The sequence below is a fragment of the Polypterus senegalus genome, chromosome 11, assembly GCF_016835505.1.
Source record: "Polypterus senegalus isolate Bchr_013 chromosome 11, ASM1683550v1, whole genome shotgun sequence".
Lineage (NCBI taxonomy): Eukaryota > Metazoa > Chordata > Cladistia > Polypteriformes > Polypteridae > Polypterus > Polypterus senegalus.
Window position 1 is genome coordinate 11,628,167 of NC_053164.1, and position 24,966 is coordinate 11,653,132.

A 24,966-nucleotide genomic window follows, 5' to 3' on the forward strand; every position below is an offset into this window, starting at 1 on the left:
TTTCTTCTTTCCTTTTCTGTTTCGCCTTTTTCTGGGGAGTGCATTATAAAGGGGTTCAAAAGGGGGTGTTAATTAGTATCTATTTATTTATTCCGGCTTTGGGTAGGATTGATTAAAGGTTGTTTATAGTTTTGTTTGGTCATTTATAATATATATTCTTGTTTGTTTAATTAACTTAATTGTTTGGGTGGTTATTTCCATTTTTTTAAACCATAAAGGACATCTCTATCTAAGGGGAGCAAATTGGGGCTACGATTCTGTTTGGTTCCGTTGCTGATAGAATTTGTTTTTCCTAAGAGTAGGAGATTCGCGGATGTACCGGGCTCCTCATCTTACTTCAAGAGGAACTCGCTACAACAGACTATTAAAGCCCAACACTGCCAATTCATATTCCTGTGTTATACTCACCATGTGATCCTCCTTATTACAGCATTTCGTCTGCCTGAAAATGTTCAAACAATCATAAAGTATCATGATATTGTAAATCGCCTTGGATTGAGTTGCAGCTAAATCTAAAATATCTCAACGTCGTTAATCAAAACCCCACGCTGAAAGATTTTTATATTGAAAAGAAAAGAAAAAAAATGGAGACATTGAACCTAAAAATACATCGAATGCTCCCAATCTATAATGACCAAAATAAAACTCATGTATTAAATATATTGTACACTTTAAGAGAAAAAGGATTCTTTTTTTCTCTTTAAGCAAAAGTCCAAACTGCAAAAAAACAAAACAAAAACACATCCACATGACCCTAAATTTGAATGAACTGCAAGAATATGCTGTGAATAGAAAACACCATTCAAATGGAAATTAATTAACAAAAGGAAAAACAAATTACATAATACAAGAAACACAGGAAAAAAAAAAAAGCTCCACGTCATGATTTGAACAAACCTCCACACTTACGCCTGACCAACTAGCCCAATAAACAGAAGACAAGTAAACTGGCCTGGGGTCGTAGTTGCAGTAGCAAAGCATTAAAGAGAGTTGGTGTAATACTGGACTTGATAAAAAATATAGTAGTATATACATTCTTTTTTAAAATCTTCAATTAAAAGGTAGCCTCCCATCCAAATGTTAAAACATGCTTTTGTGTTTACCTTTTTTTTTTTGGATTGTTAAAACAACAGATAATGGTATTGCACCAGAAAATAACATCTTACAACTGCACTGCATTGTATTTGTGGAGCATTTATTTCTCCTTCTGGTCTTTGCTCTCTTTTGAGTCCTTTTCATTCTGACAGTGCTGGCAGCCCTCTCTCTCTTCTTCCTCACTTGCTGTTTCAATCTCCAGTTGACCAATGTACAATGAAATGGCACACAGCCAGAAAAGGGCTGCCGTGAAGACCACCAGGCTATTCAGCAGTGCCGCTTTCACAGAAAGAAGCATAGTGCGCCGCAAAGCAAACAGGTTTGCCACATAGGAAGCTCCTCCAAAACAGATGCAAATACCACCAAGGATAAAGAAACCTGAAAAAGAACAGTAAATATTGAAAGTTACTCCTGTGAATCATCACAATTCTTCGAAAAGAACAAAAAAAGATGATGTTGTTACACTTTTCCCTTGATGCATCTGTGATTTTTAGCAGTACAATATCGCACAGAAATGTTACATTACATGGAAGGAAAGAATATCACCTTCCTTAAAAATACATAAAAATCTTTTTCCAACCGTGGTGCAGGTAAGCCAAATAGTAAGTATTTCAAATTAATGTAAAACTACAAAATGCTTTTACTAGGATGATAACTATTAAGGAAAAAAAAAAAGGTGTATTAGCAAATCGTTAGCATAGATTAAGTTATTTGAATTCTATTAGGAAACAACAAAAGTATATGTATGATAAAAGAGGTGCCTACAACATGATTTACCTTGGGTTTCAGAGGGCTTTTAATAAGATAAAATGTGAGGGGCTAGTGATCAAATTAAAAGACGTGGGAATTCAGGGGGCTTTGTGCAGCTGGGTACACAACGGGCTTAAAACACCAAGAACCAAAGGTTATGGAGAGGGGAACCTTTTCAGAATAAGGTGATGTTAAAAGTGATGCCCCTCGGGGTCAGTGCTCTAGCTGCTACTCTGTTTAATATTCATAAATGATTGGATACAAATATAAAGAATAAAATGGTTAAGTTTGCAAAGAATACTAAACTAAGGAGGACGACAGGTAATCATGAATCAGCTGAAACTTTACAAATGGACTTGGACAGCACACTGGCTTGGACAGATTTGTAGCAGATGATGTTTAAGTAAATGTAAGGTATTATACAAAGAATACAAAAATGTTATATATAAATAGAATAAAAAATTTATTTATCTATTTTTCTAGCGCTTTCAATACTTATGGTGTCCTAGATAACAGACTATCACTCAAGCCGACCGCAGTTTGTGAGATTGGATTGTGTGAACAACACTGGAGCACTACAAGGAACAGGCTCATCCGTTTTTCTCTTCACTTTGTACACCTCACGCTATAAATACAACAGCAGGTCATGTCACTTGCAAAAATTCTCTGATGATTTGGAACTTATGGGGTGTATTGATAAAGGGGACGAGTCAGAGGAAAGAAGTTGGGGGGAGAACTTTACTTCTTGTTGCAAAGATATTTGTCTGAATCTTAGCCTCAGGAAAATGAGCTTCTATATCAGATTACTATTCAAGGAGTGGATGTAGAGGTGGTGCACTCCTACAAGTACATTTATGTGGGTCCACATCAATCTTCATCAAATCTTCTGCAACACTGCGATGGCCAATGAAATTCAGTGTAATTCTACTGAATAAACAAGCTAATTAAAATAGAGGGTTCTATTATGGGATGCACTGTAGAACTCCTAAGTGTAGTAACATAGGAGAGGATTAATACAAATCTTAGTGCTAATATGAACAATGCTACACATCTACTCTTTGACACACCAACACGGAGTACTGTTAGCCATTCAATTAATCAGCAGAAGTGTGTCAAGAAATGTGACTGGGGCTCCTTCATAACCAACAATATGCTTGTCCTCCCTGGGACTAGGACTGCCTAGTCAGGTGTTTTCCTTAAAAAGGAAGAAAGTTATAAAGTCATTCTGATAGATATATTGTAGCAAGGCTACATAACTTGACAGTCGGGTTGGCCTCCTGGACTGTCTGTCACTTTATTAAGTTGGCTGGGAGGGTGTTTGTAAATAGCCCTTCAGGCACCGTTGGTGACGTTCCAGTCTGAGAGGACTCCGTCCGGTAAATATTCCAGCTGCCTGTTGCCGGCATGAGGTTTCCATAACAACCTAGAGGGGCAAAGATGTTTTCGGCGGGAAACTTTTTATATTTAACGGGAATGGCGGATCAAGGCAGGAGGAAAGAAACAAGGAAGGAAAAGGCAGAAGGCAAGGTGGAGACTATTCATGCTCAAAGGATCATTCAGGAGCTTTCTTAACCCAGGGACGTCTGGTATTTGTGGGTGGCCACCCCGAAGAAATAATCTGGTGATGAATCCCCGAGAAGAGGCCAAGTTCTGGTGTTCTCTGGGTGCTCCCGTCTGGTGAGTCCATCAGAGAACTGTTGTGTTTTCCGCCTGCTCTACGGAAGGAACTGAACTGCAGGATTTATTGTTTTCTTATATGTGGACTAAGTAAATTCTCTTTTTTGGCGTTTTCGGAGAACAGTTTTTTTTTTTTTTTATTTTATTTTGTTTATTGTCTATGTCAAACCGGGGATTAGGATTTGAGTGCTGGGGAGGGCGTCTGGGAAAGGGGTTCACTAATGAGCACTCAGGCACTGGGCAAGTAAATGTAAATAGTAAATGTCAATATATTTTTCAGTACCACTTTTTTTTGCGTGAGATTTTTTGCCAGTTATATAAGGGCGTGCATAGGTGACAAGAGGGGCTGAGGACCGAATATGGTAATGCTACTTTAACCTTCTATTATCGTCCACTTTCCTTTGGGTTGTGAAGTGTAAGATTCGCGTGCCCGTATCTTGCGGTTATATATATATATATATATATATATATATATATATATATATATATATATATATCTTGGTCTCATCAGACCAGAGAATCTTATTTCTCACCATCTCAGAGTCCTTCAGGTGTCTTTTAGCAAACTCCAAGATAGAACTTTTTGGCCTTAATTCTAAGCCGTATGTGTGGAGACAACCAGGCACTGCTCATCACTTGTCCAATCCAGTACCCACAGTGAAGCATGGCAGTGGCAGCATCATGCTGTAGGGTTGTTTTTCAGCTGCAAGGACAGGATGGTTGGTTGCAATCAAAGGAAAGATGAATGCGGCCAAGTACAGGGATATCCTGGACAAAGACCTTCTCCAGAGTGCTAAGGACCTCAGACTGGGTCGAAGGTTTACCTTCCAACAAGACAATAACCCTAAGCACACAGCTAAAATAACAAAGGAGTGGCTTCACAACAACTCTGTGACTGTTCTTGAATGGCCCAGCCAGAGCCCTGACTTAAACCCAATTGAGCATCTCTGGAGAGACCTAAAATGGCTGTCCACCAACGTTTACCATCCAACCTGACAGAACTGGAGAGGATCTGCAAGGAGGAATGGCAGAGGATCCCCAAATCCAGGTGTGAAAAACTTGTTGCATCTTTCCCAAGAAGACTCATGGCTGTATTAGCTCAAAAGGATGCTTCTACTAAATACTGAACAAAGGGTCTGAATACTTAGGACCATGTGATATTTCAGTTTTTCTTTTTTAATAAATCTGCAACAATTTCAAAAATTCTTTTTTTTTGTCTGTCAATATGGGGTACTGTGTATACATTAATGAGGGGAAAAAATTAATTTAAATGATTTTAGCAAATGGCTGCAATATAACAAAGAGTGAAAAATTGAAGGGGGTCTGAATACTTTCTGTACCCTGTGTGTGTGTGTGTGTGTGTATATACTGTGTATATATATATATATATATATATATATAAAAGAAAAAGTTTGGGAACCCCTCTCAGCCTGCATAATAATTTCCTCTACTTTCAACAAAAAAGATAACGGTGGTATGTCTTTCAGTTCCTAGGAACACCTGAGTACAGGAGTGTTTTCCAAACAAAGATTTTTAGTGAAGCAGTTTTATGAAATTAAATCAAATGTGAAAAACTGGCTGTGCAAAAATGTGGGTCCCTTTGGAATTTTGCTGATTTCTAGGACTTCTGGAGATGCTTCAGAAAGTGGCAAAACAATGGGATAAGCGTGTTCAAAGTGAGGGGGTGTATTTTGAGGACGATTGATGGCAATGTGTCTTCTACTGTAATTTTTATTTTTTTATTTAAACATTCACCATATTTTTGATCACACCTTGCATCATTACAAGAGTTTACTGTTATGGTATTTAAGTCTAGACATTAACATGCTCCTGCACCACTTTTTACTACTTTTAAATCACCTAAACCGGTTATATTTGACCTCATTGTGTAGCTGCCTAAAGGCTTGACATAATTTTCTGGAAGTTTCCAAGCTATTTGAAACCACAGTTAAAGTGTTTGTAAACTTGTGACCCACTAGAATTGTGATTTGGTCAATAAAAAGTGAAATACTCTATGAACATTGTTGGAAAAAAATGACTTTAGCACAAAGTAGATGACTTAACACTAGAATTACTAGAGCCTATGAGAAAACTCGCAAATCCGGCCCACCTTAAATCTGTTCACACCTCTCCCTCAGTGTCTTATGTCCTGTAAATGCGCTGATTAAGACAAGCAGCAAGCAGCCTAGTAATTTATGGTACTTGTAAAAGTTTGCTTATTTCAGTTTTATTCTCTCAATCATGATCACGCTCTAACATCCCGCCCCTCCTGATCTGACTCTAAGTAACAGTGCCAGCATAAATTCACACCCAATCGGACGCTGTTCGTTTTCAAATAATATTGCGTTTGTGTAATGATGTTTCTGATTGGTACTATTCAGGTTATAAAATGATTTCTTCAAAATGTCACATACATTGTCTCTTTCTTTCAGGTGTGTAATAGAAACCACAGCATAAAGTGTGCGCATTGCAACAGGTACACATGTCGTAAATGTAGGAAGGACTGTCCTTGCGTGTGTGTGAACTGTTAACATTGGAATATGATGATTGCAGTTCAGCATATAGTGCTGAACTGACCTCATAAAAGGTCATAAAATGGATAATTCCAAATATCATATATACCTACATCTGTTTTTTTTTTTTTTGACATCATAGGTGCATACTAATTCTGTGCGAGCAGGAACACTCAATAAAACTGAATAAAAAAAAATAAAGTGATGGTGAGATACGAAGAAGGCAGATTCACCAGCATTTGTGTGTCAGCTTTTATCCCTCCAGATCGGAGAATGTCCAGTTCCATTGCCTCAAAACACCACTCGTATCTACAGTTATTCCCAGTTTCAAATAAAAACTAACAGTGTCAGATCCCTAAGGTGATAGTATGTATCGTGATCGTGAGTGAGAGAAAACCAAACCAAATGTGTGTGTACTGTATAACAATAAGATCAGCTCACTACTGAAAACAGTAAATATAGGAGACAGTCTGGACCGAACCGGGGACTCTTGATTACAAGTCAGCAAATCTTACCGCTACGCCATGGATGCTGTTGTATCGTCCTTGAACCTTTTGTGAAAGTGTTTATTTGATCTTTGGACTTCAGGCTTCACACATTATATAGTTTATGCCTACATTTTGTAACATTTATTACTAAGATATAAAAAAAGTTGTGTTTACAAAATACCTGTAGAAACAGAACACACATGAAATGCATGTGTTCCAAATAATGATCTATTATTTCCACTCTAAAACTCCTGTACTTCACTCCCAGATAATCGAACAAGGCACGAGCTGGGAGAACTTTGTGAATGTTTTGCGACGGTGTTAGATGGAATAGCAGGCTGCTTGCTGCTTGTCTTAATCGGCACATTTACAGGAAAAAAGACGCTGACGGAGAGGTGCAAATGGATTTAAGGGGGGCCGGATTTATGAGTTTTCTCGTAGGCTCTGGTAATTCTAGTGTTAAACTATATGCCAAATTTACAGTTTAAGATGAAATCTGTGGAGGGGTTCTAAAGAGAGCGAGTTAAAGAATTCACCCTAAGTAGGTAAACTTCTGACTTCAACTGTACTACTCTGACAGGAAGAAGGTGTGAAGATGAAGGATGCCATCTATAAACTTTCTACTCCAAGTGTGGGTGTCTAATCATGACTCCATTATATACTCTACACAATGACCATTACAGAATCTCCCTGTGAAATGCTGGTCTGATTTGCTGATGATACTGCACTTGCAGGTTCCATAAATCTTACAACGGGTCCACACACAGGAATAAAAGTAGCATGACTAAATGATGGAACACTATATAATTGGAAGCTACTGCAGAAAACTAAAGAATATGTATTGGAATTTAAGGTAACCATCACTCTTGCCATTATGAATCCATGACTAGGTTTTAGAGACTGAAATTTTCAATTTCCCTGGGACCACCACTGGGAGATTAACACTTTACAGTCAAAGATACTGCCCACACAGAGGCAGTTCAAGTTCAGAACTTCACAAGAACGAATGACCATTTTCAACAAGTGTTTTAACCTTCTCCTTCATGATTTGGTATTGCAATTCCTCTGCCAAGGACGGTATGAGGCTAAAGGAACTTGTGCACTACTTCTAAAATTATTACTGACCCCCTCATATCCCCCACCACCCTCTGTTGCCTCTCCTATCTGGCAAATGGCTCTGGTCAATCAAGATCAGACATACCAAACTTCATAATACTGACTCATAAATTGTGAGGTGCATGAACTTATCTAAGTATAGGTCTTCAACATTAATTGAATGTCAAAAGCATGTTGGTGTTAATCTTGTTTGGGGGCTGTTGGGGACAATCCTAATTATCCTTATGTTTATATTGATTCTTTACTTGTATAAGCTTCACTGACTTTAACATGTCTGATGTAGACTTTTTTACTACCATTAAAACTACCGTATATACTCACAGATAAGTCGGGACTTGATTTTACAGTATCATTTCTGGTATTTTATAAATGTCGCTTGTATAAGTCGAATGCGGAAAACTCACACTATTGGTACAAGGGATTATGGTATGCTAATGCCCACCTGAGAGAGTAACCACAGAGCACACAGCCTTTTTCTTTTATGCGGGTGTGGCAATGCGCCGTATCAGCGTGTGGTCCTAACCTCTCCCTCTTTCTCTCTATTGTGCCTACGTGACCACACAGTAATACCTGAACTATTCCAAAGCAATATTTGCACTGATTTGAGTTTTTGTATCTTACACCCTCATACACCTTTATCATAAGAGCATCACTTATCTACGATGGAGTGTTCGATCAGAAGAGAATATGAAGCTGGTTTTAAATTAAACGTCGAAGTAATGAAAGAAATTGGTAACTGCCTTGTGCAACAAAATTTAATGCGTCTGAGAAACTGGTGCAAGATTGGAGGAGGCAAGAAGATGAAAAAAATAAATAAATAATTGTAACATTTTTGAACAGCATACAAGTCAGGGTCTGATTTTACGATTGATTTTTTGGGTTTCAAGACCTGACTTATATGCGAGTATATACGGTATTTGCCCACAGATGTTATGAAAGAACAGATTCAGTATATAAGTTTTTACTGAACATACACAACATTGGTGAATGAAAAATTCTCAAAGTACTAAATGTATTAAACTTTCCATTAACTTTACAATCAGTCAATCAAATGAATTTTAGTTGTGAGCACTGATAAAATGCACCATTAAACACGTACTGTAGGCTGCTTCTCTGCCTAAATCACTTTGCACATATGCAATTACTCCGATTCCTGATGCAAGAAGACCATTTCGAAACCATGACAGGAAACCTGTAAAAGAAGTGGGGGGAAAAAAAAAAACAGAGTAATGTGACTTATGAGAAAGTAACCAAACAAAATATTTAGCATTTTATTCTGCTGTAGGATACACACACCATAATGTAAGTTATCCCTTAAAAAAAAAAACACTACCACTAACTAGCAACTATTTAAAAAGATCCATCCATTTTCTGCCACTCATCTGGATCAGGATAGTGTGGGCAGCCGTCTAAGCAATGATTTCCAGACATATCTTTTCCCCACCACTTCCTCCAACTCCTCGAGGGTGATACCAAAGCAATGTAATCTTCCCAGCATTTCCTTGGTCTGCCTTGAAGTCTCCTCCATGCTGAGCAGGCCAAAAACACCTCCCCACAGTGACACCTAATCAGATACCTGACCCCACCTCAACTGGCTCCTTTCGATGTGGAGGAGCAGCAGCTTAATTTTGTGTTCCTCCCAAATGTTTGTGCTTCTTATCCTGTCTCTAAGGCTGAGCCCAGATACCCTGCCAAGGAAACACATTTCTGTCTCTTGTATGTGCTATTTAGCTCTTTCAGTCACCACTCACAGCTTGTGACACAAAGATGATGGTGGGAACATAGAAATCCCCAGCAAATCGAGAGTTTCACTTTTTAGCTTAGCTCCCACTTCAACACGACAGACCAGTACGAAGCCCACACTTCTACACACATTACTCCAATATGCCCGTCGATCTACTGTTTCCTTCTTCCCTCACTCATGAACAAGATCCTGAGATACTTAAACTCCTCTACTGGAGGAAGAACCACATTCCCAACCTGGACAGGATACTCCGACCTTTTCTGGCTGAGAACCATGACCTTGGACTTGGAGGCGCTTACCACTCTGCTGCATACTGCCCCAGTGCAGGTCTAATATCACAGCCTAATGAAGCCTGCAGGATCACACAAAAAGAAAAAGTAGCAATCCTGTGGCCACCAAATTGGACATCATCTACTCCTTGGCTGCACCTAGAAATTCTGTCCAAAAAAAATTATGAACAGAATCGGAGACAAAGATCAGCTTTGGCTGAGTCCCTCTTAATACTGGCAAAGCGAACCAAAGCTTTCATTACAGTTGTACAGGGACCAAACAGCCAACAACAGCTGGATGGCCTGGTACCCTATACTCCCAAAGCACATCCCACAGAACACCCAGGGGAAAATGGTCATATGTCTTTTCCAAGTGCACAAAATACATGTAGACTGGCCGGGCATACTCCAACAGACCTTCCGGAATCCTTGCAAGGGTAAAAAAGCTGATCCAGTGTTCTACACTGAGGGACGAAATCCACATTGCTCCTCTGAATCCGAGCTTCTAAAAACAGCGGGACCCCCTTCGTAGAACCCTGGCATAGACCTTCTCATAGAGGCTAAGGAATACACCCTTTGGTCCCCTTCCTTAAAGATGGGGACAACCACCCTAGTTTGCCAATCCAGAGGGACTGTCCCCAACCTCCATGAAATGCTGAAAAGGTGGGCCAGCCAAACAATATCTAGAGCCTTTAAAAACTCAGGGAGATTTTCACCAACAACGAATAAGTCCTCCTCCGAGTCCCCTGACACTGCTTCATCAAAGGAACGTATGTCGGTGGGATTTAAGAAGGTCTTCAGTGTGCCAACTATATCCCCAGGTGAGGTCAGTAGCACTAAATCACTGCTCTAAACTGCACGGGCAAAGCACTGCTTCTCCCTCTGGAGTTGCCCAACAGTTTTCCAGAATCACTTAGACGCCGACCAAAACTCATTAAAAAGATAAAACTGCTCAATCTAAATTACATGGCAAGTTGGGAATTTCAAACCAGCGTCTTACCGGTTTTCTTGAAGAAGCAATAAACACTGAGGACTGCACGTACCACTTTTACCTGGAGAGGTCAAATACGCGTCAAGTGCAGGGTAAACTGGCAGTCAAAACAGAAACTCTCACCTGTTTCATGTGCCTTTCTCAGCATCTGAAAACAAAGCAGAATAAATCAGATTTCATCAGTATAGTCACACCACTATGAGTTAGTCATCTATCAACTACTAATGAACAGAAAGCAATTTTAGGTGTGGGTTTAATTGTGAAGTTATTACAATAACTGATGTTATTTCTAGCCATATTTATACTACAGTATGCAGGTAAAACTGTTCCTCTTTTTAGCAAATTTATCAAATATCCTTTCAATTTCAGGACAACTTCTAATCATGGATAAGGTGAGAAGTACATCTTGCCTGAAAAGGGGCCTGAGTTGCCGCAAAAGCTTGTATATTGTAATCTTTTTAGTTAGCCAATAAAAGGTGTCATTTTGATTGACTTCTCCCCACATCCATAATGGTTCACACAGAACAACACCCTAATACTACAGGAGGATGAAAAAAAAAATGTCTGATGAGCAGCACAAGTGTTAAAAGAAATAAAAAATTTCAATTGAGGTTAGTTCCAGACAGAGGTGTTAATGATAATCTGAAATTGGAAGCATAAATGGCGTTTACTAAGAGTATGAACCACCACGGACACCGCAATATTAACTAGACACAAAAGGTCAAAATACAGCTGGACGAGGTGTATAATTCTCAGGTTGGTCAACTGGAAATGGGGCATCACCATTTTGACGGAATAATCCAACATCCCATTTCTACAGTTGACCCTCATTTTGAATTTGGCCACAGGTTGTCCTCATTTTTGGTCACAAGGTATGAAAGCACACATTTGATACAGAAAGCCACAGGCACAATAATTGGCGGCTATGAAATTAACCTTGTCGATTTGGAAATACTTTGGCTTCAAAGCAGATGAGCATGATTAGTAAAAAGAATTAATCAAAGTTACTTGCCGACTTTTTTTTTTCTGTTCTTTATTTCGTCTTATACAATTTCTCGTATTAAGAATTTGTTAGTTTTCGCATACCACTTGGGGTCAGAGCGCAGGGTCAGCCATTATACAGCATCCCTGGAGCACTTGAAGGTTAAGGGCCTTGCTCAAGGGCCCAGCAGATTAGGCTCTCTTTTGGCAGCCTTTGGGATGCCAGCGCAGCGCAGATCCTTCGTCTCAGAGCCACCACTCTGCCCTTACTTAGTAGGAAGACTTCTGTTGTGAAAGACTCACAAATGATGAACTTCCACAATCATTTGCTTGTACACCATCCAACTGAATATGCAAGCTTAGGTGATGCTGCCAGCACAAGTGCTAAAGGCTTATCTCACCAAATGCTAATTATTGCCACATTTGGCTTTGGGGGGAAAAAAATCACACAATATAAGCAGGACAGAGAGTGATGGTCACAACCTACTGTACCGTCTCACATTACCGAATGTTATAATAACATTTACTTTGCACATTTTCCTTTAAAGTGTCATTTTAAAGCACATTTATAACATACTAAAAGCCCAGGGTCCTAGAAACTACTATCGTCAGAAAAAAACCTGAAATGTAGAGATGTCAGGTAATTGAAAGGAACTACTCTGAGCATCTCTCTCCAAGGAGGATTTGTTTTGCTTGCATCGCTTCTGCATTAGCAGCCGAGGAAAAATAAAAGGGCTACCATTTTGCCGACAATAGCAGCTAAGCGACTTTGTCTTTCTTCGGAGGGTTTGTTTTATTTGCTTGTGTTATTAGCGGCTAAGCGAGTTTTCTGTTTCCTCTGAGGTGGAACCCTTACCCCGACTCCACCTCTCACTTCTGGGCCGGACAGACACACACACTTCCACGCGTAGACGTTTATATGGAAGATTTTTCTTGCTAAGCCATAGGTTAGTCTTTAGACTTCTTTTAAACAGAAGACTTACTTGTACAGAACATAATCAGTTTAGATAGACAGACTATCTGCCTCGTGGGGAAAATTTGGATTTTTAAAGATGAAACCTAGCTATGATCTACATAGACAGCTAGCTAGATACATACGCACACTACAGTCTGAGCACACGACAGAATAACTAAAAAGGAAATAGAAATTAAAAAGAAAGAAAACTTTTGACTTGACAGTCACACTAGAAGGCATATTGCTGTTGGTATGAAGGAGCCCCAGTCGTGTTTCTTGACCCACTTCTGCTGAAAACTTTGTTGGCTGACAGTCCTTAGTGTCAGTGTGTCAGAGAGAGGATGTGCAGCATTATTAATAATAGAACTGTTTTGTTTTCATTCTGGCAACAGCAGATCCAGCTTGGCTCCAGTCACACAAGGAGCTCCTCAGGGCTCTGTCCTCAGCCCTCTTCTCTTCTGTATTTATATGCTTTCCCTTGGCCATATTATTTGTATTTATGGACTGGTCTATCATTTTTATGCAGGTGATACTCAACTCTACTTCAATGTTAAAGGTGGAACCATCAGAGCTTTCGCAGCTCACAACCTGCCTTAGTGAAGTTAAAACCTGGATGGAGCAGAACTCTTTAAAATTAAATTGCAACAAAACTGAACTCCGGCAAAATGGGACTAAAATGCAACTTAATAAAATGAGCTCCTTCTCAGTCAGTCTTGGCGGTGATCTCATCAGACCTGCCTCTACCGCAAAGAATCTTGCTGTCATTTTTGATTCCTCCCCTTTTTTACTCCGCCCACATAAATCACATTAAGAAACTTTCTTACTTTCACCTCCATAACATATCCTGTGTTCGCTCCTTCCTCTCATTTTCTAACGCTGAGAAACTTGTCCCTGCTTTTATCACATCCCGCATCGATTATTGTAACTCGCTGCTGGCAGGGGCCCCTTCTAAACTTATATCACAGCTCCAGCTTATTCAAAACTCGGCTGCAAGAGTCCTTACTCGAACCAGCAGCAGCGAGCACATCACACCATCCTGCTCCGTCTTCACTGGCTCCCTGTGTCTTACAGAATCGAATATAAAATCCTACTAATAACCTACAAAGCCTTAAATAACCTTGCACCAAACTACATCAGTGACCTTCTCCATCACTATGTGCCTGTCTGCCTACTAAGGTAGGTCCCACACTAATCTACACTCCATGGGTGAAAGCAGGGCCTTCAGCTGCATAGCGAGTGCCCAGACTCTGGAATGACCTACTGAAATGAATCAGATCAGCCGACTCCATGAATTCTTTTAAAAACAACTCAAAACTCATCTGTTCAGGAAGGCTTTTAGCTCTACTTGACTTCATTCCCCTTCTCTCAGTTTACCTCCATGTCAAGATGCTCATGTAACCTGCATGTGTGTAGGAGACCATCAATTCTGTTGTCTGTTAGGCTTTCTCTGAATTTACTGTCTTAATCTTCTTTATTTATTTGGTTTGTACAATGCTATACGCTGTATACCCTGCCGTTCTTTCTTATATTATGTAAGTTCCTTGAGCATGGGAAAGGCGCTATATACATAAAATGTATTATTATTATTCTCTCCTTTGTTACTACCTCCGGGGGGTCCAGAGTGTCTCCCATACCTGAACTTGCCCTTTTAACTAGCCTTTTGATTCAGCTGGAGTCTCCTGAAGTGATGTTGCCAACCAAGCACTGCGCAGCATAGAAAAATCACACTGGCCATCGCAGAGTTGTAGAAGATGTGAAGGACACCAGTAGCTACATTAAAAGAATGCAGTCTCCTAAGAAAAAAGAGCCTCCTCTGCCCTTTCTTCTCTGTTACCAGACCAGTCCAACCTGTCGTTGATGTGGACCCTTCAAGTACTTGTAGCAGTGCACCACCTTGACATCCACTCCATGACCTATAGCCTGAAGTAACATTAAGTGGTAACCCTTTAGGCTATAATAATCTGTATTAAATTCTTTCTGTTAGCAGTGATGGGGAGATGTCACTCTTCAATTCTACCACCACACTGAAGAAACTCCGATCTCCTTTCAAAGCTTTCCTCTTCACCATCTACATGTCTGACTTCAGGTACAGGTCTCACGTATGTCACCAGCAGAAATTCTCTGATGACTCTGCCGTTGTGGCCTGTATCAGGGATAGTCAGGATGAGGAATATAGGGGTGTGGTGGAAAGCTTTGTTGGGTGGTGTGAGCAGAATCATTTACAGTTAAACATCACAAAGACAAAGGAACTGGTGGTGGACTTTAGGAAGCGGGCTCCTCCTCCCACCCCTGTCATTATAGAGGAACGGAGGTTGAAGTAGTTGAGGACTATAGGTACCTGGGAGTGCACATTGACAGTAAACTTGACTGGTCCAAAAACACAGACACTGTGATCAAGAAAGGAAACAGCCGGCCCTACCTAATGAGGAGGCGTAGGTCGTTTAATGTATGGAGGGAAATGCTGACGATGTTTTATCACTATGTGGTGGAGAATGTGGTGTTTTTTGCAGCTCATGGTGAAGATAGCTGATCATAACAGGCTAAATAAGCTGATTAAAAAAGCTGCTTCTGTCCTAGGCGTCAAACTAGAGGATCTGATGGAGGTGTCCGAGAGGAGAATGCTGAAAAAGCTCCTCAGTATCATGGACAACCCATCTCACCCCATGCACGCCTCCATGAGGAACCACCTGGGCCCACACAGCAAAAGAGATCTTTCCTACCTGTGGCAATAAGGCTTTAGAACTCCTCTTCGTTCTGTAGGTGATCTTCTTCAGCCTTTATGGCAGTATGTTAGTCCCACCCTGTCATCACAAGTGGCTACCTCATTTTACTCAGGCACGAGTATTAAGTCACTTTTCATAACCTACACTAATAATTTGTATTTAATAATAATCTGTTATATTTTTGCATACTGCACAATTGTCATATGCTGTCGTATTTTTTAAATTTTTATTGTACTATTTTTATTTTTCTTGTTGCACTGAACATGCCAATGACATAAGAATTTCCCTCGGGATGAATAAAGTTCTTATCTTATCTTACTCACCATTCAATAAGGTCACTACCCTTGTGGGAAACTTATTTAAGTTTTGTGCAGCGTTGATCAGAAAATATAAAATACACTTCCCCTAGTGCAGTGGCTTACTAAGGATGAACTTATTCTAAAAAGATTCGACAAAGGGTTGGAGCCAGCAGCAAAAACAAGACACCATAATGCCACCGCAACTTGCTTTGACAGGTACAGCATATATCTTCAAAATGACATGTCTTTTCTAGTCAGCATTGCCCTAAGAAAATACAGAAAAACGTCAGTCCTGGTCTTTGAACAACCCAAGCAGGATTTAATTCCACCATTCATAACTCCATTCACACACCCTGAATGACCACAGAGCACTTGCAGCTTAGACAAGAGCTCTAACAATAACAATTGTAGCATTAAAGAACATCCTCTACCTCTCTCATCTTTTGTTAATAATAGAATGCAGTTATATCTACAAGCCTTTATTATCACTATTAAAAAGAATATACAATGCATACAAAACACTGGCGCACCCACCATGCTCAACTCCACACCAGAGGAAGTTGTCAGATTTTGTTTGGGAAAATGTAATCAGATTTGTGTCTGTCTGTGAAAGACGCATTTAAAATTGTATACAAATGTAGTGTGTACCTCCAGTAACGCATGTACTCCGTTGCATGTGTGTTTAGCGGTGTAGCAGTGAAAAAGGTGCCCCCTTAAACAGTTTCCTACTGCGGCACGTTCCGAACGTTGTTTAGGCTAATTAAACCGGTATTGCTGCATAAGAAAAATCCATAGCATAACAAAAATAAAAAACGGTTTTCGGTATGAACCGGGATACCAGCCAGCACTAATTAATATATATACAGTAGTACCTTGAGATACGAGAGCCCTAACGTACGAGTTTTTTGAGATACGAGCCGTCACTAGGTTGATTTTTTGCCTTGAGTTACGAGCCAAAATTCGAAAATGAGCCATCAAAGAGCATTCCGAGGAACTGATGACAGAGGAGTTGACAGAACTACAGACGCGGCAACATACGGAGGTTCTGCATGAGATCGGTATCGCGGAGGAGGTTACCTCATAAAGTGAGATAAAGGAAGTATTTGCAATTTGGGAAAAAGTTTCGAACTTCAAAGAAAAAAGTTGCAACTGATAGTGCAGCGGCGCAATTTAATGACACTTGCCTAACGCTTGACTTTATTGAAAAGAAACCCTGAAAAAAATTGCAACTGATATTGCAGCGGAGCTATTTAATGACACTTGTCTAACACTTGAGTTTATTGAAAAGAAACATCCTGAAAAAGTTACAACTGATCGCGCAGCAGCTGTATTTAATGACACTTGCCTAACGCATTTTAGAAACATTCTGAAAGAGGGGATGAAACGGACCTCATTGGACAGGTTTTTATCAAAAACCCCTGCAGATGAAAGTGAGGAAGGTGCGGCGAAAAGGGCAAAAGTCAGTGAATAACATTCAGTTATTCAGTTCAGCCTTTCTCCACCACCTCTGTCAGCATCTTCAACTCGTCTGATCTCCAAGGTAAATGCTGTACATTATACTGTACTTAATAAAACCAGTTTATTGCAGTAATTCTATTGTATTGTGTTTTTATACAATATTCTTACAGTGTTTTTTGGGGGTCTGGAACGGATTAATGGCATTTCAATTCATTCAATGGGGAAAATTGATTTGAGATAAGAGCATTTTGACTTAGGAGCTCAGTCACGGAACAAATTAAACTCGTATCTCAAGGTATTACTGTGTGTGTGTGTGTGTATATATATATATATATAATAATAAATAAATAAATAAATAAATAAATAAATGCGGCTTTCAGTTAATCCAAAATGCTGCGCAAGAACCACTACAAAAGCAAGTAAGTACAAAGACGACACTACTCTTGGAGCAGATTTCAAAATCCACTTTCTTATATATAAAGCCTTAAATGGCGGAGGCACTGTTTATCTATCTGAACATATCATTACTTACAAAACAGAGCAAACATTAGGATGTCAAGATGCCAGCCTTCTAAATATGCCAAGGATTAAAACATTAACAGTAAGGAGTTGAGATTTTAGCTACAGGGCACCAAAGCTGTGGATTGATCTGCCTGCTAATATAACAGAAGCCTCTTCGGTGTCAACTTTTGAGTCCTTACAACATTAGTTTAGGAAAAGCAGGCTAGATATGCATATCAACATTTTTTTAGTTATATGTACAAAAATGTAAGCAATACAATAACAAATAAACAATCCAAAGCCTACAGCATTTTGAAGGGCCAATCCCTGTCCTCCCATCGTCTCTTTGTCCCATTTCAATCTGGCATGAGGTTCTGTAGCATCGGAAACCAGTTCGGCAACAACTTCTACCTCTTAGCTGTCCAGACTCTGAACTCTGTGCTGCTCCCCTGCCCTCAGAATCTTATTTATATGCAGTACATTTGTTACACATTACTATTATTGTTTATTATTATTTGCCGTTGTTAGTAATTATTCATTACTATCTATTTCAAAATATCACTGCCTATTCACTTAACCATGAGGTTAGACATCAAATGAAAACAAGCAGGTGTTCATGGTGTTGTGTGTAGATTCGTGCAGGATCGACTCAGACAGTTATGGTGCAAAGAACCCTATCAGAGCTGGCCGACGTTAAGAGTGGTGTCCAGCAGGGGTCAGTGCTGGGGCTGCTGCTATTGCTATAATCCTGGGACGAGATGAGACTATTTCAGAGAGATACTTTCACATCCCGCGAGATGAGACTTTGTGCCAAGAGATTTAACCAGGCCTGGGGCCAGAAATAAAAGACAAAGAGTAGATAAGTAGAATGTTGCAAAGAATTCAAAAATGATGACGCGATACACATGCATAGCAGGTTAGAAATAATGAAAATTCTAAAACTTGAAAGTCTCAAAAAAATGATAGTAAAGATTGCATTAGGGCAAACAAATGGAAATTATTACTCGGTGAAATAATGGAACACCGAAAAAAGATTAAATATATTGTTTGGATTTAAACTTTTAAGTCATAGTCTCTGTGGTGGGTTGGTACCCTGCCCAGGATTGGTTCCTGCCTTGTGCCCTGTGTTGGCTGGGATTGGCTCCAGCAGACCCCCGTGACCCTGTGTTCGGATTCAGTGGGTTGGAAGTCATAGACTTGTAGATCGTCTAATTCGTGTTGCAATCAGGGAAAAGTAGTGTTTCTTCCCAACGAAGAGGCGTATCTGCAAGAATTAAAAGATCTGTCGTTTGGTGAAAGTGAAATCCACATATGTGAGTGGCAGAGACGTGAAGGGGCTGGTGGGTAGAGCAGGGAGAGGGGGTGGTTGTCTATGGAGGAATATTTCGGACAAAATGAAATAAATAAATAAATGCGTAAATAAATAAAAGTACTGTGAAATGTGAGCATAAATAAATAAATGTGTCATGAAATGACAGCCTTAATAAATAAATATGTCATGAAATGAGAGCATAAATAAATAAATGTGTCACGAAATATGTTTTTCGTTGCTAATTTATTTATTTCATTTTGTCCGTAACATTCCTGCAAACCGTCATGAAATACGGCTTGAAATAAAACTGTCAGTTTCACTCATCAAAGTTGAGAGGGTGGGCTCTAACACGCCCTCTAGTTACTGATTGGTGAATCGATAGCACAAGAATTAATTAGAAAAATGCTTACTACTGCCGATTAAATGGATTCTGCCGAAGATATTACTTTTTTCAGAGAGAGAATTGAAGATTTATCGGAAGAAATTACAATGTTGGCGGCCCTTTTAGAACTGAGTATTTGACCCTTGTTTTACGAGTAGAAAGTCAGTTGCATATTCGCAGCTACTTTTTCAAACAACTGTACAGCTCTGATCAGTGGTAAAGTTGTTCAGTTCAAAATATTAGGTGGAGCTGCTTTGGGCATTCCATGTCAAAGTACCTAAACTAATACAGCCGTTGCAGCTTACCGTATATCAAACTGGCTCATTCGTCTTGTGATCGTCTTCTCTGATACATCATACAGATCTGCAATCTGTCGTACTTTTAAACCGCATAACTGAAGGTGTTCTATTGACAGCTGGAATGTCAAAGGATGGACGTCCAGAGCAGGGTACTGCATCACCTGAACTGGAGTGTAGTAGAGTCTGTTCCACCTGTTCTTCGATAATTTCAAAAACAGTTTCATCTATATCGGAGTCTAAAAGGGCCGCCAACATTGTCATTTCTTCCGATAAATCTTCAATTCTCTCTCTGAAATACGTAATATCTTCGCAGAATCCATTTCATCGGCAGTAGTAAGCATTTTTCTAATTAATTCTTGTGCTATCGATTCACCAATCAGTAACTAGAGGGCGTGTTAGAGCCCACCCTCTCAACTTTGACGAGTGAAAGTGACAGTTTTATTTCAAGCCGTATTTCATGACGGTTTGCAGGAATGTTACGGACAAAATGAAATAAATAAATAAGCAACGAAAAACATATTTCGTGACACATTTATTTATTTATGCTCTCATTTCATGACATATTTATTTATTAAGGCTGTCAATTCATGACACATTTATTTATTTATGCTCACATTTCACAGTACTTTTATTTATTTACGCATTTATTTATTTATTTCATTTTGTCCGAAATATTCCTCCATAGTTGTCGAGCGAAGCGAGTTTTTTATATTTATATATATATATATATATATATATATATATATATATATATAAATGATTTGGATAGGAATACAAATAACCAGCTGGTTAAGTTTGTTTGCATATGATACCAAGATAGGTGGATTGGCAGATAAGCTTGAATCGATTAAATCATCACAGAGGGACTCGGAAATCATACAGTCTTGGGCAGATTTGTGGCAGATGTAATTCTTTATGTTTACTGACATAATGTTTCATGTAGGAATACAAATGTTAGGTTTGATTACATAATGGGACGTCTGAAAATCAAAAGTTCGCCTTATGAGAAGAATTGAGGAGTCATAGTGGACTCTGCACAATCAACTGCCAGCCAGAGTTCAGAAGCCATTAAGAAGGCAAACAGAATGCCAGGCTATATAGCGCCTTGACGTGTGAAATACAAGTCACAGGAGGTTCTGCTGAAGCTTTATAACACACTTCTGAGGCATCATCTGGAGTACTGGGTGCAGATTGGGTCTCCAGGCTACATAAAGGACATAACAGCACAAGAGAAGGACCAGAGAAGAGCGACGAGGCTGATTCAGGGCTACAGGGGATGAGTTATGAGGAAAGATTGAAAGAGCTGAGCCTTTAAAGAAGATTAAGAGGAGACCTGAGTGAAGTGTTTAAAATTATGAAGGGAATTAGTCCAGTGGATCAAGATGGTGACTTTAAAATAAGTTCATCAAGAACACGGGGACACAGTTGGAAACTTGTGAAGGGTAAATTTTGCACAAACATTAGGAAGTTTTTCTTCACACAGAGAACGATAGACACGTGGAATAAGCTGCTTAGCAGTGTGGTAGACTGGGGCTTTCAAAACTTGATTGATGTTATTTTAGAAAAATGAAGTGGATAGGACTTGTGAGCTTTGTTGGGCTGAATGGCATGTTCTCACCTAGACTGTTCTAATTTATTTATTCATTTATGATATAATAGAGTTCTTTACCTGTCTTGTATTTATGTATACTGCACTTCGCTCCTGGGGAATATTATTTCGTGCCACTGTATATTACAATGTGGTGTATGGATGGTATGACAATAAACCCACCTGACTTCACCTGAACTATGAACCTTTTCTAGCCCTCCTCTATTCTGTTGCTCTTCTCGGCATTCTACTGTTGTTCTCCTTCCTGTAGAAAAGACACCTGAGAATACCGAGAGCCCTGGAATCAACCAACAGACAGGTTGTACCCTCAAATTAAACAGCTCAGCCCTGACTCCGCTGACCAGTTGGCCGGCGACTCCAGAACTGTGACAGAGTTTTGCTGTTTAAATTGTCTGTGGACCTTCCAGAGGTTTATTTCAACAACCCCTTAAAGGATGCGGCCTACTGTTGTTTTTGTTTCCTCACCTCCTATGTCTACTGGCCATTGTTAATTAATGAAATGTGTTAAGTTCTAGTGCTAACCTCCATTTATGGTAATCAGTTTCAAACTATTTTGCATATTTATACACTACTTATGTAAAGTTCGCAATTGCATTTTACCTGAGAACTTGTTACAGCTCTGAACTATACAAAAATAAACTGAAATGAAATGATTATATGCCTTCTGTTTTCTATAAGTTGTATAAGCCATCTCCACATTTTCATTGTTTATTTCTATTACAAGTGATAAATTAAGATGCACAGCCTAGACATATTGGGATTCAATAATAGTCCTCCAATATCCGATTTATTTTTGACAATTCACATAATAGGAGTCTTGCATTATAAATGAAACCTACCAGGCTGCCCTGCGGTATCATTCCAGATCGTCATTGTCATCACACACTGTCAAACCCCAGCCCAATGTAGATCATTACCTCAAACATTAAAATGAATAGTCGGGGTAAATTCTGCATTCTCCTCCGACTAAATACTTTCTCACAAGTTCAGCCCTGAGAAACCCACTGTGGCTAAAGGTTTTTGTGATTTACTGAGCCAATTTTTCTTCTAATTGATCTCATAATTTAATGAACCATTTTTTTTCCTTCTCTAATTATGCATTTGGAAAAGCAGCAGTGCGAGGCTTACATTTACATGAAATTGAAAAATCTCAGGATTTTTGCTATAACTTTTAATGTTCCAACTCTCTTGTCATTTTCTAATTAATTCAGCTTTTTGTGTACTTTGAGTTACTAATTTTATTCTAGTAACGACAATTAAAAGCAATCAGGGTAGACATGGGGCAAATGACACTGAACAGGGTGAGCCTGCTTACTACATTATTGTCAGACCCACTAGCAGGATCGTTAGAAGATAACTGTGTTAAAATATTTGCTACATTCCAAAAACATTTAGCAAACCCAGTTTGGTCATTTTTGCATTAGAACGATAGTTTGCTTCATTAATGTAGACGTTGCCGGAGAGGAAGTCCTGCAGTCACAACAGCGGGACCCCAGGACAGAATTTAAGACCCGCTGGCCGCACAGTGTTGTGGCTTGAATGATGTTCTGTGAAAGTGCGCCATCTTCTGGACTAACTCCTTTTACGCCCATTAATTATAGTGCCTCACTTATCCGCATATCTACTCTCAAGAGCCCGATGACAGCCGTTTCCGCATTTTAATACTGGGAGCTGTCAGATTAAATAACTCACCCGGGGCACCGCAATGAGGGGCACAAAGTGCAGACCCATCACTTTATGGTCCGGCGTCTCTGTTTCCAGGCCACACTTGTCTTACACATAAAAGCGCAGCCTCCTACTATCGGTTTTAAAATCGCTGTAAATTGATCAAGACCCCGCTATGTAAAAGGCAACCCAGGGAGTGGCTTGCGACGGCCTTTCGCTTCCGACACAACTACTCACCCAGGCGTCCGCCTTGTCTAGTTCGGTAAACTGCGGCGGCTCGGTGCTCCTTCTTTTGCTCCAGTCTCCGTTCGCCCTCCTCCCACTCCAGGCACGTAAAGCTCCGTCTGGTCTCCAGCTTTGAATTCCACAGTAGGTGGACCTGCTCCTCAGGCCTAACCGGCCGATCTGAGCCGCGAGGCTTGGCCACAACCGCCAGCCGACTCGGCTCACTCCAGCCATGTTCCGGGTTGAAGACAAGAGCGCGGTCTTCGTACAACGGCGCGCTCACCTTTCAACCCGTGTGTAGCCGATGAGGGAGGGGGAAAACTCCGCACTTTTCCTGGCCTATGAAAACACAGCGGAGCGCTCCCCCTGCAGGCCCGGACGGGAAGTTCAGTAGCAGTCGTGGGGCTCGTCTTAATTCTACATGGCAGTATTAACGACTTTTTATTTTAATAAAAACTTAACTTTTGTGTGGTCTTTGTATTTTTGTTGCTAGTGGTGGAGAAGAAGTTGGAAGAATGGAGATAGAGGACTGAAGATAAATGGGAAGAAGAAAATGACTGAATATATGAGGTTTCATGATGATCAGGGTCCAGAAGTTAACCTACAAGCAGCGCCGTCTTAACAGCATCATAAGTCCACGGGCAAAGTAGTGAAAAGGGTCCCCTTGTTTTGATAGCAAAACAGAAACATACATAGGCATCAAAAACATTGTTGGCCGCTATGCTCCTGGGGCACCCAGCCAGTGCCCATATGTTAAAACGGCCATGCCTGTAAAGGGAGCTATCGGAAAAAGTGAAGAAATTTTATTATGTATGATAAGAGGTATCCTGAGATGGAAAATTAAAAGGTGAGATAAACCCACAGAGTGAGGTGTGGATCAGGGTTGCCAACCTTACATTTGAAGTTTTACTGACGTGCCATATTTTCATGTTAAGAATGTTTAAAGTATGTACTTACTCTATGGTTCATAGCTACCTGCTTGGCATCTATCTATCTATTACATAGTGCCTGTCTTATCTATCTATCTATCTATCTATCTATCTATCTATCTATCTATCTATCTATCTATCTATCTATCTATCTATCTATCTATCTATCTATCTATCTAGTGTACACTGTATGCACACACACACAATTTTACTAAAGCTATTGCTGACCTGGGGTGTTGGCCCAATATTGAAAATCTAACCTTTGCATATTTTTCAAGATTTCTTAATCTATGTCTCTGTTATGTGACATTTGGTATGGGATTCATAAAGCAGTGTTAATGTTTGTGATGCACCATCTATTGTGAAATGCATATGTCTCTTTAAAAGCCATTTGGTATGGGATTCCTCAAAGCAATGGGCTATCTATCTATCTATCTATCTATCTATCTATCTATCTATCTATCTATCTATCTATCTATCTATCTATTATATAGTGCCTTTCATATCTATCTATCTATCTATTATATAGTGCCTTTCATCTATCTATCTATTATATACTGCCTTTCATATCTATCTATCTATCTATCTATCTATCTATCTATTATATAGTGCCTTTCATCTATCTATCTGTCTATCTATTATATAGCACCTTTCATCTATCTATCTATCTATCTATCTATTATATAGTGCCTTTCATCTATCTACCTATCTATCCATCTATTATATAGCACCTTTCATCTATCTATCTATCTATTTATCATATCTATCTATCTATCTATTATATAGCACCTTTCATCTATCTATCTATCTATCTATCTATCTATCTATCTATCTATCTATCTATCTATCTATTATATAGCACCTTTCATATCTATCTATCTATCTATCGATCTATCTATCTATCTATCTATCTATCTATCTATCTGATTTAATTTCTATATGTCTAATGCAGTTGTACCTACTTATTCTGGTACCAGAGAGTTAT

At 39.5% G+C, this 24,966-nt stretch overlaps 1 protein-coding gene across 1 annotated transcript; it reads right to left on the bottom strand.

The window, feature by feature from the left end:
* Positions 1–646: 646 nt before the first annotated feature.
* Positions 647–23,377, bottom strand: tmem160 (transmembrane protein 160). Its single transcript, XM_039768050.1, has 4 exons — positions 23,065–23,377; positions 10,767–10,791; positions 8,739–8,831; positions 647–1,473 (listed from the first exon to the last, which is right to left on the bottom strand). The coding sequence occupies exons 1-4, from the start codon at positions 23,284–23,286 to the stop codon at positions 1,196–1,198; spliced, it is 618 nt and encodes a 205-aa protein (XP_039623984.1). The 5' UTR covers positions 23,287–23,377; the 3' UTR covers positions 647–1,195.
* Positions 23,378–24,966: the final 1,589 nt, after the last annotated feature.